The sequence below is a fragment of the Lathyrus oleraceus genome, chromosome 1 (assembly GCF_024323335.1).
Source record: "Lathyrus oleraceus cultivar Zhongwan6 chromosome 1, CAAS_Psat_ZW6_1.0, whole genome shotgun sequence".
In the NCBI taxonomy this organism is placed as follows: Eukaryota; Viridiplantae; Streptophyta; class Magnoliopsida; order Fabales; family Fabaceae; genus Lathyrus; species Lathyrus oleraceus.
In genome coordinates this window covers 200,564,539-200,579,172 of record NC_066579.1, presented here as the reverse complement: position 1 = coordinate 200,579,172, position 14,634 = coordinate 200,564,539, and the positions used below count along the sequence as shown (strand labels likewise).

At 38.9% G+C, this 14,634-nt stretch overlaps 1 protein-coding gene across 1 annotated transcript; it reads left to right on the top strand.

Moving 5' to 3' along the window:
- Positions 1–13,813: 13,813 nt before the first annotated feature.
- LOC127099543 (triosephosphate isomerase, cytosolic-like) lies at positions 13,814–14,410 on the top strand. The gene has a single exon (XM_051037395.1). It carries the CDS (start codon positions 13,814–13,816, stop codon positions 14,408–14,410), a length of 597 nt encoding a protein of 198 aa, XP_050893352.1.
- The last annotated feature ends 224 nt before the right edge of the window (positions 14,411–14,634 follow it).

The window sequence follows — 14,634 nt, the reverse complement described above, 5'->3', positions numbered from 1 at the left end:
CCATCACTTAAAGCACATCCAACCAATCAAACTCTTTTTCTCGCCGCCATGCGACCAATCAAAAACCTTTTAAAATGAAAGATATCTTGTCTTAAGAGATACAAAGCATTGTTTCGGCCACGATTGTTGAGTAGAGATAGATGACGCTTTTCCGAGTGTAGATTTGTAAATCCTAACACCTAAGTACATATTGCATGACAACTCTAGGGCAGAGCTTCCCCCACTTCTAGACCTTTCTGAGCGTCTCCGATCTTGTGGCATGTAGTCCGTTCTATTGCAAAGAGGTAACTGCCTAAGACTCGATTCAGCGAGTTGCGACACCTGCTGCTAGGACGTGAACACATTGCCCACTCTCCTTTGACAAAACTGGTGTCCTTCTTTGTAAGTCCATGTTCAGATGGCAATCCCTATGTAGCCGAACTACGGCAACTCTGATTCTCATGTTCAGATGAGATACGTAGGCACAAGATGCGATGTCTTGCCGAGTTTGACTAACAACTAACGACTAATCCTTGTTTGCTTTCGCCCTGGTTGCGATCCTTTCTCTTTGCCCTCGTTGCGATCGAGACCTTCCCTTTCTCTTGCCCTAGTTGCAATCGAGACCCTTGTTCCCGTAGTTAGTTGAACTACGTTTTTGCTCTGATTCTCATTCCCGATGAGGTACGTAGGCATAAGATGCGATGTCTTAGCGGGCACACATCTCTTTAACCCATAGGTACCCGAGCTACGAAGACTCTGATTCTCATATTCAGATGAGATACGTATGCAATGGATACGACATCCGTGCGAGTCATTTTCTTTTAGTAAATAGTACATTAGATAAACACACACCCTTTAGACAAGAAACAACAAGAGTGGATCCCGTAGAGTACTACGGATGCGTAGGGGTGCTAATACCTTCCCTTCGCATAATCGACTCCCGAACCCAAGATTTGGTTGCGAGACCTTGTCTTTTCCTTTCCTCTTTCAGGTTTACTTCGAGCGTTTCCTTTCCCTCCTTTGGGATAAATAACGCACGGTGGCGACTCTTCTGTCATTTTCTTTCGCCGGTTGTTTTTTCGCACCCTCTATATTTTTCAGGTTGCGACAACCGTGATGCGCTTGGATAGACCAGCTCATGTATTTGTAGTTGAAGAAGTAAAGGATGATAAGCCTTGGTATTATGATATCAAGTGTTTCCTTCAGAGCCAGATTTACCCACCTGGGGCATCTGTGAAGGATAGGAAAACTTTGAGGAGATTGTCAGGCAGTTTCTACCTCAATGGTGATGTGCTTTACAAAAGAAACTTTGACATGGTTTTGCTCAGATGCGTGGATAGACACGAAGCAGACCTGTTGATGGCCGAGGTTCATGAAGGTTCATTTGGTACTCATTCCAATGGACATGACATGGCTAGAAAGATGTTGAGAGCAGGCTACTATTGGCTGACAATGGAGTCTGACTACTGCAAGTATGTGAAAAAATGCCATAAATGTCAGATTTATGCGGATAAGATTCATATTCCTCTGACACTTCTGAATGTGATTTCGTTACCATGGCCTTTCTTCATGTGGGGAATTGACATGATTGGCATGATAGAGCCGAAAGCGTCCAATGGACACAGATTTATTCTCGTAGCAATTGATTACTTCACCAAGTGGGTTGAAGCGGCGTCATATGCAAATGTGACCAGGCAGGTGGTCGTGAAGTTTATCAAGAATCAACTCATATGCCGGTATGGTGTGCCAGATAAGATCATTACTGATAATGGATCTAACTTGAACAACAAGATGATGAAAGTGTTGTGTAGTGAGTTCAAGATTGCACACCATAATTCTTCTCCTTACAGACCCAAGATGAATGGGGCTGTTGAAGCTGCTAATAAAAATATCAAGAAGATTATCCAGAAGATGGTTGTTACGTACAAAGATTGGCATGAGATGCTGCCATTTGCTTTGCATGGATATCGTACGTCTGTTTGCACTTCAACAGGGGCAACCCCTTTTTCTCTTGTTTATAGCATGGAGGCTGTACTCCCAATAGAGGTGGAGATCCCGTCAATAAGAGTCTTGATGGAGGCCAAGTTGACTGATGCTGAATGGGTTCAGAGTCGTTATGACCAGTTGAATTTGATAGAAGAGAAGAGATTGACTGCCATGTGCCATGGTCAGTTATATCAGCAGAGAATGAAGAAAGCTTTTGATAAGAAGGTCAAGCCTCGTGTGTTTCGAGAAGGTGACCTTGTGCTCAAGAAAGTCTTGTCTTTCGCACCCGATTCCAGGGGCAAGTGGACTCCAAACTATGATGGTCTGTATGTTGTTAAGAGAGCCTTTTCAGGCGGTGCTTTGATACTTACAACTATGGATGGGGAGGATTTCACTCGTCCTGTGAATTCAGATGCAGTCAAGAAATACTTCGCCTAAAAAAAAAGAATAGCTCGCTAAGTTGAAAACCCAAAAGGGCGGTCCAGGCAAAAGTTAGAGACATAAAAGATAAATATGAATCCTGCTAGATTGAGTACCTCACCCTGGGGAAATTTAGGCAAAAATTAGGGATTTGGCAAGTAACTACATCCTGACAAGACTTTTGTTCAACGACTGTCATCCGTCAGAAATTCTTGCTCATTCATTATCAACCAAAGCTTCAAATACATCGGATTCAGAATTGATGGAGAAATGGTCATTATGTTCAATGTAGCCCTTTTCCAATATATATCACCAATTTCAAATTTGTAAAGATCTATGGAGTCTTGCCATTTGCAGACTACCATTCCATCAAATAAATTTGAGCCTTTTATCCAATTATTTGCACTCTTATTTGTTTCTATTCAACAAATGTTTTGCATGATTGTAATTGAGAAAATATCATTGTTTTAAACAATCAAATTTTTTTTATAAAAATGTTTTTAAACAAGGTGAACATTCACAATGACGAAAGGATACTTAAGAGATCCTCAGTGCTCTCCCAAGGGTGGTATGATCTCCAACAGGGTAAGACATTCGTTCATATTCCTGGGATGACTGTATCCTCTTCCTCAAGAATATTGTTATGGTTTATCCCACCAAGTGGAATGCTTGTTGAAGTCTTCACCTCTCCTCCCTCCAACAGAGTAGTGATCTTTCCTCCTCAGCAGATATGTTCTCTTTGGTAAGAACGGTATTTGGTGGTTAATCCCCAGAACTCCTTTATCTCCTCGGATAGATTCCTCAATAGAGTTGTTTGTGGTGAACTTCATCTGTGATGGTCCCTGTCCCTAGCTGGAATGACTGATGTTCATCCCCCGATGATCTTCGCTCCCCAACATCGGTAGCCCTTAGTGGACTTGGTTTTCTCTCTTGAGATGTAGTACCGGGTGGTTGATTCCTGGACCTGTTTGTGTTAGATTGTCTGTTTGTCAGCATTCATCATACATAAATCACGCATATACATGCATAATTATAACATTCAGATATTCATGTTGCATTCTTTGCCATATATCGTTGTTTTTTTGTCCCCTGCCATTTGGTGATATATATATCCCCCCAAGCAGGTGCGTGTGTCTGATCTCTCCATATAGAGTCAGCCCCATAGGCAGAAAGCGTCTATCCATTCTGCCATATTCCCCCCACTGAGATATATCCTCGTGGATGACGGTTGTTTTCGTTTCCTCTCAACACATATATTGGGATGGGTTCCCCTATTGAGTTATATCCTCACTGGGGTAAGTCTTGATTCAGTGTGCCTCTTTGGTTTGATCCTAAATTGGCTCTTTGCAACTGTTTCCTTTGCTTCCCTGTGGTATAAATGAATAATTGCTCAGCAATTAGTAATCATTCATATTATCCCCGGCGGAACCTGTGGTTTTCTACCCTTATACCGGTAGTCGTAAACCTACTCTCTTTCCCCTGCAGAGTTGACATTTGGTTCATCATAATCGATGACGGTTACTTTTCCGTGCTTTCCTACCCAGTATCCGGTAGGTGTAATCCCCTTCCTTGGTGGTTATCTTCATCCAATATTCGGTGTTGATATTCCCTCTTTTGTCTGGATAATTGCCCTGATTATGCAATTTATCCCCAGCGGGTCATCTCTCGTTTACCCTGTTGTTGGTAACGATTGTTTCTCTCCTGAATTGGTCATCATTATATACCTAGTTTCGGTATCCCGATGCCTTTTCTTTTCGGTCGATTTATCCTTTATTAACCCAGTAACCGGTTGTGGATAATCTTCCATGCGAGTGTATTATCTATGTTTTGACGGTAATAAATAGTATATCTCATGCACTCTTCGGTCGAAGCCTTTTGTTCTTCCCCAGTAGAGTAAGATTCGTATCCCCTTTGTGGAGTCGAATATCCATCCTGTAATCGAGTTTTCTTTTAGCCCTCTTTTGGATGATGAGTGCCTTGGAAATATTCCCCAATTCACGCTTTGGTTGGTCACCTATCATATGCCCAAAAACCGGCATCCCTGGTGTCCCTTCCTTTTGCTCCCTATTATGACTTTTGTCCCCTGTGGAGTCAGATTTCTCTCAGTTGAAATATACCTTTTTAGGTTTTCCTTAGATGTTTTGAAGTTTTGATATCTCTCACCCTGATACCGGTCTTAGATATTCATTCTTCCTGAGCATGTTGTATCTCCCACCCTTATGTCGGTGTTCAGATCATGTGTCTCGTCGAGCTTGTTACCCAGTAACCGGTAACACCTCATCTCGCTGCTTCCCCAGGAGAGCCTTTTTAGACATCCCCAGCGAGGTCCCTTAGTGGATTGTTTTCGTTCGGATTTCTATCCGAAGTATCCGTTGTGGATAGTTTCGCTGTATTGGCATATTCCCCAATACCTGCGCCTTTGAGTCAGTTCGAGTCTTTCCAATGGATCTTTTCCCTTTGGATTTCTGCTCCCCAAGTTTTGAGTCGTGACCTGCTCACGCATTTTTATCCCTCTTCTATCCCCATGAGAGTCCCCAGGATTTGGGTCCCATGGATTGTATCACTCATATGGATTGTCAGTGTCTCCTGATTTTCTCCTTTGTGGATGCTCATCCCCACAGAGTTTTACCTTTTGCATACATACATCTGCATCAGGAGGTCTCTTAGGGACCAAAATTCGTCTCTTTGATATTATTTAAGCCCATTCTACCTCGTCGAGACGAAGATTTTAACCTTCCCTTCTCCGGCTAGAATGACCTTAAATAGGGGCATCTGTAAGACCCCAATTTTGTCCCTAAGATCCCTCATGGCATCATAACATTGCATTGCATAGCCTCAAGGATCATTGAGCATCTTGGTTCCTTTTCCCTTTGAGTGGGACTCTTTGTGAGTGGTTTGAGATCACCAAGCATGCTTGAATTGTATACCATTGATTTTCTTATTTTGTTTACTAACCAAAAGCACAAAAATATGTCACTAACATCTTTTGTTTATAGCTTGAACAATCAACAAGATTCAAAAGCTTCTAGAAGGTCCTTGATGCAATGACATGGCCAAGAGAAGATGAAAGCAAGCATGGTAATGGTTCCCAAATCTCTCATCCATCAAATATGCCTCCTTAGTATCTCAATTCATCATTTTTGATCAAAGCAGATCAAAGGATTTGAGGTTTGTTCCCCAGAGAAACCCTAATTCACCTGTGTACAACAATGCCTTGCTCTTGAAGCAACCTCAGCCCATGATCAAATACAATCAAGGGAAGTTCTTTAACTCATCATTTCATGCATATTTGAACTTATTTTAGTGTCCTCAATCATCAATTCATCAAGGTATGAGTTGTGGACTTGAAAAGTTGATCAGTCAATTCATCTGACTATTTGGAAATGCACTGAGACCTAACGTTTTATGTGTTGGTCAAATGGAGATGGTTCCAAAAGCAAAAATGTTCTTAAGGACAATATGAACAACTTTCATGTTCATCAAAAATTTATTTGAAGCTTGGAAGACCATCTGCCATTCCAAAACATTATAGGTCATTTTGACTGAAACCCTAATTTTGGGTCAACTTCCCAAGGACACAACTCATTCATTTTTTATGATTTTGAGGTGGGATTAAATGAATTGGAAATATTAAGATGTATACTTCAAATGTTATTTTGAACAAAATTACAAAATCTCAAAGGAAATACATGTGATAATGCAAGACATTATAGGTCCTTTTTGACCAAATGCATTAAAAGGCAAAAATGTCCAACTTCAAGTGCCCATAACTTCTTCATAAAAAAATCCAAATGATGCAAACGTTAAGTTCATTTTGATTGTCTTGAAAATATCTACAACTTTTATGTTGAAGGTTTTTCCATTTGAGGCTTGCATCATCAAAACAAAGGGGCTTGAAAATTGGCCAATTTTAGAAACCTTGCATTGACATGTTTTGCACATCACACTTTAAACTCAAATTTCATAAATTTCCACATTCCAAATGGATTTTTTCCCAACATAACAATTTTTCCATACATCAAGACCTTTCCAACCATTACTCACATGATCATGTTTGGATTTTTTAATTGGGACTTTCGAAGAGATGAATGTTTAGGTACAAATGAAGAATTCACTTGAAATCTTGGTGCATAAGCAATTACATTGCAAGTCAAACGTCCAATTCCATCTGGTTGGTGCTCATAACTCATTTGGCATTGTTTTTGGGCCTTGTGCATGATCATGCAAGCCCATGCAATGAAGCTTCACATGCCATGCACACGGATCATTTCACACTCTCCTTGCCACTTCCTCTATAAATAGAGACTTCATTCCACTCATTTCACACGCCTGATTCAACCTGAAATGCTGCAGAATTCTCTCCCTAACCATCACTAAAGAAGCAAGTTCCATTTCTCTCAAATTTTTCAGATCTAAAATTCAACTTCATCTGGTTGAATTCTTAGATCTAATGCTTCTAAACCTTCACCATTCATCTCACTGATCTTCTGTTTTGGCAAAGCAAGCAAGGATTCGAGCTCAAGTTACCAGAATTCAAGCTTATTCTTCAACTGGTAATTTCTTCGATTCTCATCATCCATGGACCTTTTTGCTTGGATCTAATGTTTTCTGAAGTCCTCACTTGAGAGGCAAGCTAGTGGTAGCTTCAATTTTGCTTTTCCTTGATCTGCATTTTGCATACCTGAATCTTCCACCTTAGATTTCTCCATTTATAGGGATCTTGAGTGTGATTCAAGGTTACAGGGGTGATGTACATCACCCCAGCTTCATTTTGGTATAAGGGTCGTGCATTTCCATGAAGGTTTGAGAACCTGCAATAGTGGCCGGAATCTGCAGGCTCACCGGAGAAGAAGGTGGCTCTGGTGGCCGCCTGTTTCCAGTTTGAATCCTGGCCATTGGATGTGATTCCCAGATCGAATCCTAGCCATTGCTTGTTATGACTTTTATTTGTTTTCCATGTGCTTGCATTGACTGTGGACTTCCATGCACGCGCATCTCCCAGCCTTGTGATCTTCCAGCTCAATTAATGAGCTCAGATCCAAGCGCTATGGATTTTTCTAATTTTCTAATTTCTGTTTTTATTTTCTTAAATTCCCTTTTATTTCAAAAATCAATATCTCTTTCATTTTTAATCCAAAAATTATGGGACCAATTGCATTATTTCCCAAATAAATTCTAGTTTCTATTTTTGATTTTTAATATTTTTTATTTCATCATGTGATATTTTTTGTGAATTTTCTCTTTTCTGGTTATTTTTAATTCATTTTAAATAGTTTTTGATATTCAAAAAATGCAAAAATATTTTCCTAACCTATTTGCATGATGATGGATCAATGAAAAATATTCTCATCAATTTTTAAATTGATTTGAGATTTATTTGAGATTTTAGTTCAATTAGGTTATTTTTATTCATTTTTAATTGATTAAAAATAGTTTCTGACTTTTAAAAATGCTGAAATTTTTTGTCAAACTTTGTTTGACCTTGTTGAACTTAGGATAAATCACTTGGACTTTTCAAAGTTGATTTGAAGTGATTTTGAAGTTTGACCTTTCCATTATCTTTTAATTCAAGTTTATTTCAATATTAAAAAATGCCAAAAATATTTTATTCTTTTCATGACTTTCAATCTTCATCTCACTTCTGTTTTTGATTGTTTGACCTTGACTTTCAATGTTATTGGTCAACATATGAGGATTGATACATGTTACTTCATTTAATGCATTTTAATTTTGTCATTTTCATTTCTCTTATTCATCTCCTTCTTCTTCTTCTTCTTTTTCTTTTTGATCAATGAGTTAAAGCTTGATAAGTTAGCATTGATTAGGGAGACTTAATCTTCCTTGATCCAAATCTAATTCACCTTGATCAATTGATCAAGTGATTGGCTTTGCATTAAGGATAGGTTGTTTCCTAAATCATGCAAAAGGCTTAAACCAATACAAGATCAATTCTCTTCTTCTTTTTGGCATGGCAAGTTGTTGGGACTTGGTTCACTAATCAAGACTCCTACCTTGTGTTTATTGCCTACATTATTATTGACCGGCCTCAGATAGTTGTGATTTCTACATAAGTCCAATTATGATTGCTTAACATAGCGCTAAATTTTTTCCTTATGGCATACTAACCATTAACCACTAACAAGTAACTTTTACTTTATGCAATTTACTTTTTATGCAATTTACAATTCTTGCACATATTATTCATTTGTTTTTCCTTTGCTCATTGGAGCACATGTTTATGTTAATGCCATTTGCCTTTTGCCCACTTGGGTATATAATTGTGTATATATCTTTTGTGCTTGTGTTTGTCTGTTTGTTGTGGACCACATGCCAAGAATGGGACAATATGGACTTAGAATTTAGGACCTTACCCAAGCAAATGGAATTTGAAGAGCAACTAAGCCTCATGCCTTTAGAGTGCTTAAATGTCAAAGAGCAACTAGGCCTCCTGCCTTTAGAATGCTTAAAGCTTAAGAAAGAACTTTGAAAGGACCATCTTCTAAACTCCCTCTTCTCCATTCTTTGATTGTTTATAGAACTTTTTGATGTGTGTTTTCTTGTGCTAGGGGATTCCAACTTTGGGTCACTTTGAGGAACCATTACCATGAGCATCCAAAGTGAGAGATACAAAAGCCATTGGAGGATTCCTAGAAGCATTCATTGCTTGTTAATTTCTTGAAATATTTGCTTGTGATTGCTTTGTTCCAAAGGATGGGAGCTACTTGGATCATCAATATGATCTCAAGAGAGGAACTCCTAGTGTGGTTTCATTTCTTATCCCTCACCTTTTTACTTTTGCTTAGGATTTAGCTCTTCTTCTTCTTCTCTCCACTCTAACCCAAGCCAAAACTTTTGTGCAAATATTTAACTATTGTTTTCAAACATTAGAAACCTAAGCCTTATGCTTTTGATTTTCAAACTTTCTTTTCATAACACTTATTTTGAATTGAATCTTTAAGTCAACTTTGACCATTTTTTTTGTATATACTTCTAATTGGTAAATATAACCCATTCAAATGTGCTTTTGTGGTTCCAATGACCACCTTCTTAATCAAATTTTCCATAACCTTTAGCTATTAGGTTTGAGTTATCTTTGTGGTAGATGTAATACTCACCTATATCCTTAGTGATGGACAATGAGTCTTCCATGCTTATTATTGGGTTAACCCCTCACTAGCATGTTGAAGCTATCCTCACATGGTGGATTTGTGGTTTGGTTGAGTTTTCTCCCTTTTATAACAAAAGACCTTAAGGCTTTTGGACCAATCAATTCACCAACTCATTTTGAGATTTTTACCCCGAACTACGAGGTTTTGATCCTAATCTTTTTTAAGATGGTACGTAGGCAATGGGTTTATCCATTCAAACACAAAATGTAAATAAATTTGTATATTCTCTTCTCATCTCTTCAATCATGTTTGCACAAACAAATTTTCACAAAATACCGACCTTACAATAAGTGTGAAAAGGGCTCCCTAGAAGTACCTAGGATGTTTTTGGTGCCTAACACCTTCCCATTGCATAACCAACCCCCTTACCCTGATCTCTGTTTCTTTTACTAGTTTTTGTTAAAACTATTAGGTTTTTGTTCGCTTTCTAACCATTCTTTTGGATAAATAGAAGTGCGGTGGCGACTCGATTTGTATGATTTACCTTGGATTTAGTCAATATCTCTAATGGTAACGAATACCCCGCTACACCTCGCCATATCGTCCGAATATGAATGGCGCTGTTGAGGTTGCAAATAAGAATATAAAAAAGATCATTCAGAAAATGGTGAAGACCTACAAGGACTGGCATGAAATGCTACCATTTTCTTTGCATGGTTACCGTACCACAGTGTGAACTTCGACTCGGGAAACTACTTTTTCCTTGGCGTATGGCATGGAGGCAGTACTTCCTATCAAAGTGGAAATTTCGTCTCTAAGAGTTTTGAAAGATGTCGAGCTCGAAGAGGCTGAATGGGTTCAAACCAGACTAATTCAAATCAACCTCATAGAATAAAAGCACATGACCGCTCTGTGTCACGGCCAATTGTATCAAAAGAGTGTGAAGAGGGCATTTGACAAGGCAGTGCGTCCTCGAAGTCTTCAAGCAGGAGACCTGGTACTGAAGAAGACCTTTCCAATTTACACAGATCCCAGGGGCAAATGGACCCTTAACTACAAAGGACCATACATTATGAGAAAGGTTTTCTCTGGAGGGGCTTTGATTCTCTCAACTATGGACAGTGAAGACATGGCATCACCTGTGAACTTAGACGCAGTCAAAAAATACTTTGCCTAAAATAGACCCGCTGAGTCGAAAACCCGAAAGGGTGACTTAGGCAAAAATGGGTAATCCCGATGAGCAACAAAAAGAAAAGCTCAGTAAAAAATTAGGGATAAAATCAATAGAATGTAACCTGCTAAGTGGAAAACCCGAAAGGGCGGCTTAGGCAAAAAATGGTATCCCGGTAGGTTGAAAACCCGAAAGGGCGGCCTAGGCAAAAATTGGGGATTTAAAAGGCAAAGGCTGCGATCTGTTGAAGATCTGTGAATACCATTACACTTGTGGAAACTTCAGAAGGGAAAGATCGATCCAGTCACCCTCTTTCAAGGCAGAGTACAAGGAGGATCGAAGATATAAGGGTTATAGCAGAACTGAAACTCCGTGGGGATCCGAGTTTTTCCATTGTCGTTATATACTTTTCTTATTTTTTGCAATTACCTCTTTTAGGAATTTCTTCTAGGTGTAATTACCCTATCACGGGAAAATTTCCATCAATAAAAAGTGTTCCCCATTTTTTTTATCTCCACTGAATGTGATCTTATTTTTATAAACGATGCATTAGAAATTTTGGGGATAACAATAAAAACATTTAAAAGAAAAAAAATGTGAATTTACTTCGATTCTGAAATGACTTATGGGATCGGCACTAGTTCCTATTATGGCTCATGGTTCGCCTAAAGTCATATATCCGATTGTAGAAGCGAGAATTCGAAGAACTACCATCCTCTCCGAGGGTTGGTACCCAGTACTACGCAGGACCAGTGTGGGGCATCAGAATATCCGGATTAGCCTCACCATCTTTCTTACAACCTCAAGACGATCGTGATGTTGTGAAGTCAGAACCTTCCTCACCAAAACACTAAGCCCAACCCCAATTGGCACCCCTCAGAAACCTACCATACCGTCTAACCAAAAGCCTAACTGTGCATTAACATCTTGCATAATCTCTCATTACATCTCATCGCATCATGAAGCGCGTATCATATTCCATTGAAATGGAGCATTACACCTGACAAAATAATTTCATGAAAGTCTTCTTTGAAAGCATAAAATAATCCTCCGTCGAGACATTCTTCCTCCCCAGTGAAAACATTATCATGAGACTCTGGAGTGGTATTCCCTGCAGGTTTTCCCGAACTAATTCCCTTTTGTGTTGCCTTTTGCAAGTACCCTTGTGAGTCTCTCGTCAGTCACTTACCTTTTGTAATTCTCTTTAGGCCTCACGCTAGTCCTCCTTGCCTTTCGCATGGAGAAGATAATTGAAATAACTTACCTTTCATGAGTTTATTTCGTTGCTTTGTGCATCAAATCGCGTCTCCTTCTTGTTGCCTTTCGCACGAGCAGGGTACCTTTGTCAGATCTTTGCACAAGGAGGTCGTTTCTCCGTTGAGAAGTTTGTCCGCCTTTTTCCTTCACTGTATTTGTAAATTTCCATTCCTCTTGCTAAGGACTCGTTGCTACCTGTTGCACGAGGAGGTTATTTCTTAGTTGAGTTGTCCGTTCTTTTTGCAAGACGTCTCTCTGCCGGTGGCAGAAGATCTTGTTCCTATTCTTTTTGTTCGGGTACTTGCCTTTGCAAACACACAATTCTTTTACCTTCATGAAATCCTACGTGGATATTTCATGTTTTGGTTATATGTGCGAACATGTTAGTGGAGGTAAGAAAGAACGAAAGAAAAGAATGAAAAAGAAAAGAATGAAAAAAGAAAAAAGAATGAAAAAATAAAATAATGAAAAAAGAAGAGAACGAGAAAATATAGAGAAAGACGAGTGTCACACCCCGATTTTGACCATGAATCACCAATTAAGACATTCTTCATAGTCGTTGCATCTCTACATAGCATATCATGCATTCCATACCGCATACTGCCTAGAATATCAGTCGAAATAATTTTTTCAGATTTACAGGCAAACCGGTTGAATTAATCGATGGGTGTGCGTCAAATCAGTGGACGAAAACTTTTAAAATCAAGCTTCCAGACATCAACTTTATTAATCTACGTTTCGCGTAGTTTAATTTGGTATGCTCGATTTATTTTTCAGCTAATTTTTCGGCCACTTTTTGATCAGCTCAAGCTTGTTTAACCGGTCAAAGTTTATTTCAAAATTAAAAGAAACATTGTATCTTTCCAATAAGTTTATTTTGCACTGATCGTTTTGGTGCATTCATTTTATTTTTTCGGGCACTTTTGCGTCCAACTTTTTTATTTTGAGTCCTTTGTCTTTTTAATTTTTCAATTAAAATAATGAAAATAATTAAACATATTTGTCTATATTTTTATTTTTATTTTTGATTATTTAAAACAATTTGATTTCTCTTTTAATTTAATTATTTCAAATTCCTTTTACAATAAAAACCAATAAGTGAACCCCTTTTTCATAAAAGGAATTTGTTTCTATACATATGGAAAAAGCCAAGATATTGCATCAAATGGAGGAATCTCAATGTCTCTATTTTGATGGCATCAAATGGTTGCCTTTTTACTTTGATGCATTTTAGGAAACTTTACAAACATACACTCAGAGGAGGTGGAGACCAAAACAAAGACAACCCTTTATCCCTCTCTCAACATAATCACTTTATTTTCACATTACTTGTTCACTCTTCTACCATGTATAAAACCATGTCAGTCCTTACATTTTGATGTTTCTTAGAGAGAAAACCATCACCACAAAACGAAAATAAAAACCTCCACCACATGAAAAACCATACTCTCTCAGATACACAAAGCAACGAAAACATGCATTTTGGTAACAGTACCGATGTCACCACCATACTGAGTACTTTACCTCATCCTTTTTGATCTATATAATAACAACAACCAAGACACCCCTACTCCAACTTGACTCTCCCTTTCCAATTGAAAAAGTCATAAAGAAGAAAAGAGACTATGGAGATATGACTTTCTTCTTCTTCTTCCTATGAGTGGTGGCATATGACACACTCATGGACCTTCCAAAAAACCCACATACAACATACAAAAAAACCACACCCTCTATCCCTCTTCACAACCGATGCAATGTACATACTACTCACTTTCCTACAACCATAACACCCACATCAAGCCATTAAACTTCATCCCCTCGCCTCATGAAACAACAAAAAGAAGAAGGGTTTTTTCACTTCCTCGTTTAAATCGAAAACATTAACCAAAACATGGGTAAAAAGTTCTTTGTTGACGGTAACTGGAAACGCAATGGAACCACTAAAGAGGTGAAGAAAATTGTGGGTACTTTGAACGAAGATAAAGTCCCCAGAGAAGATGTTGTTGAAGTTGCTGTGAGCCCTCCTTATGTGTTCCTTCCCTTTGTGAAAAGCTTACTTCGCTCTGACTTCCATGTTGCTGCTCAAAACAGTTGGGTTCACAAAGGTGGTGCTTATACCAGGGAGATTTGCGTTGAAATGCTTGTAAATTTGGATATCCCTTGGGTTATTCTCGAGCACTCTGAGCGAAGACAGCTTCTAAATGAAACAAATGAGTTTGTGGGTGACAAAGTTGCATATGCACTCTCACTAGGGAGGAAAGTTATCGCCTGCATAGGGGAGACTCTTGAACAGCGTGAAGCTGGTACTACTTTTAATGTTGTTTCTGAGCAAACAAAGGCAATTGCAGACAAAGTATCAAATTGGGATAATGTTGTTTCGGCCTATGAGCCAGTTTGGGCCATTGGAACAGGAAAGGTTGCATCTCCTGCTCAAACTAAAAGGTCCGCATCCATTTCCACCATCGGACCATCCAGCTACGCGACTTAGATGCCTTCCATCGAAATCGTAACCACATCTTCACTAACCAACAAACTCGATTCTGCGATAGATCTCGCCTCCATAAATAGCACGGCTTATGGATGTTGCATAAATTTCCGGCGCCGCTCACTCTGAACGCACCTTTGAGTTGTCGCACCAGATCTGCCACTAAAGGACCTATGTCTTGCAAAACCCAGTTCACCCTCCCATTGTAGCTTTCTTCATAAAATCAA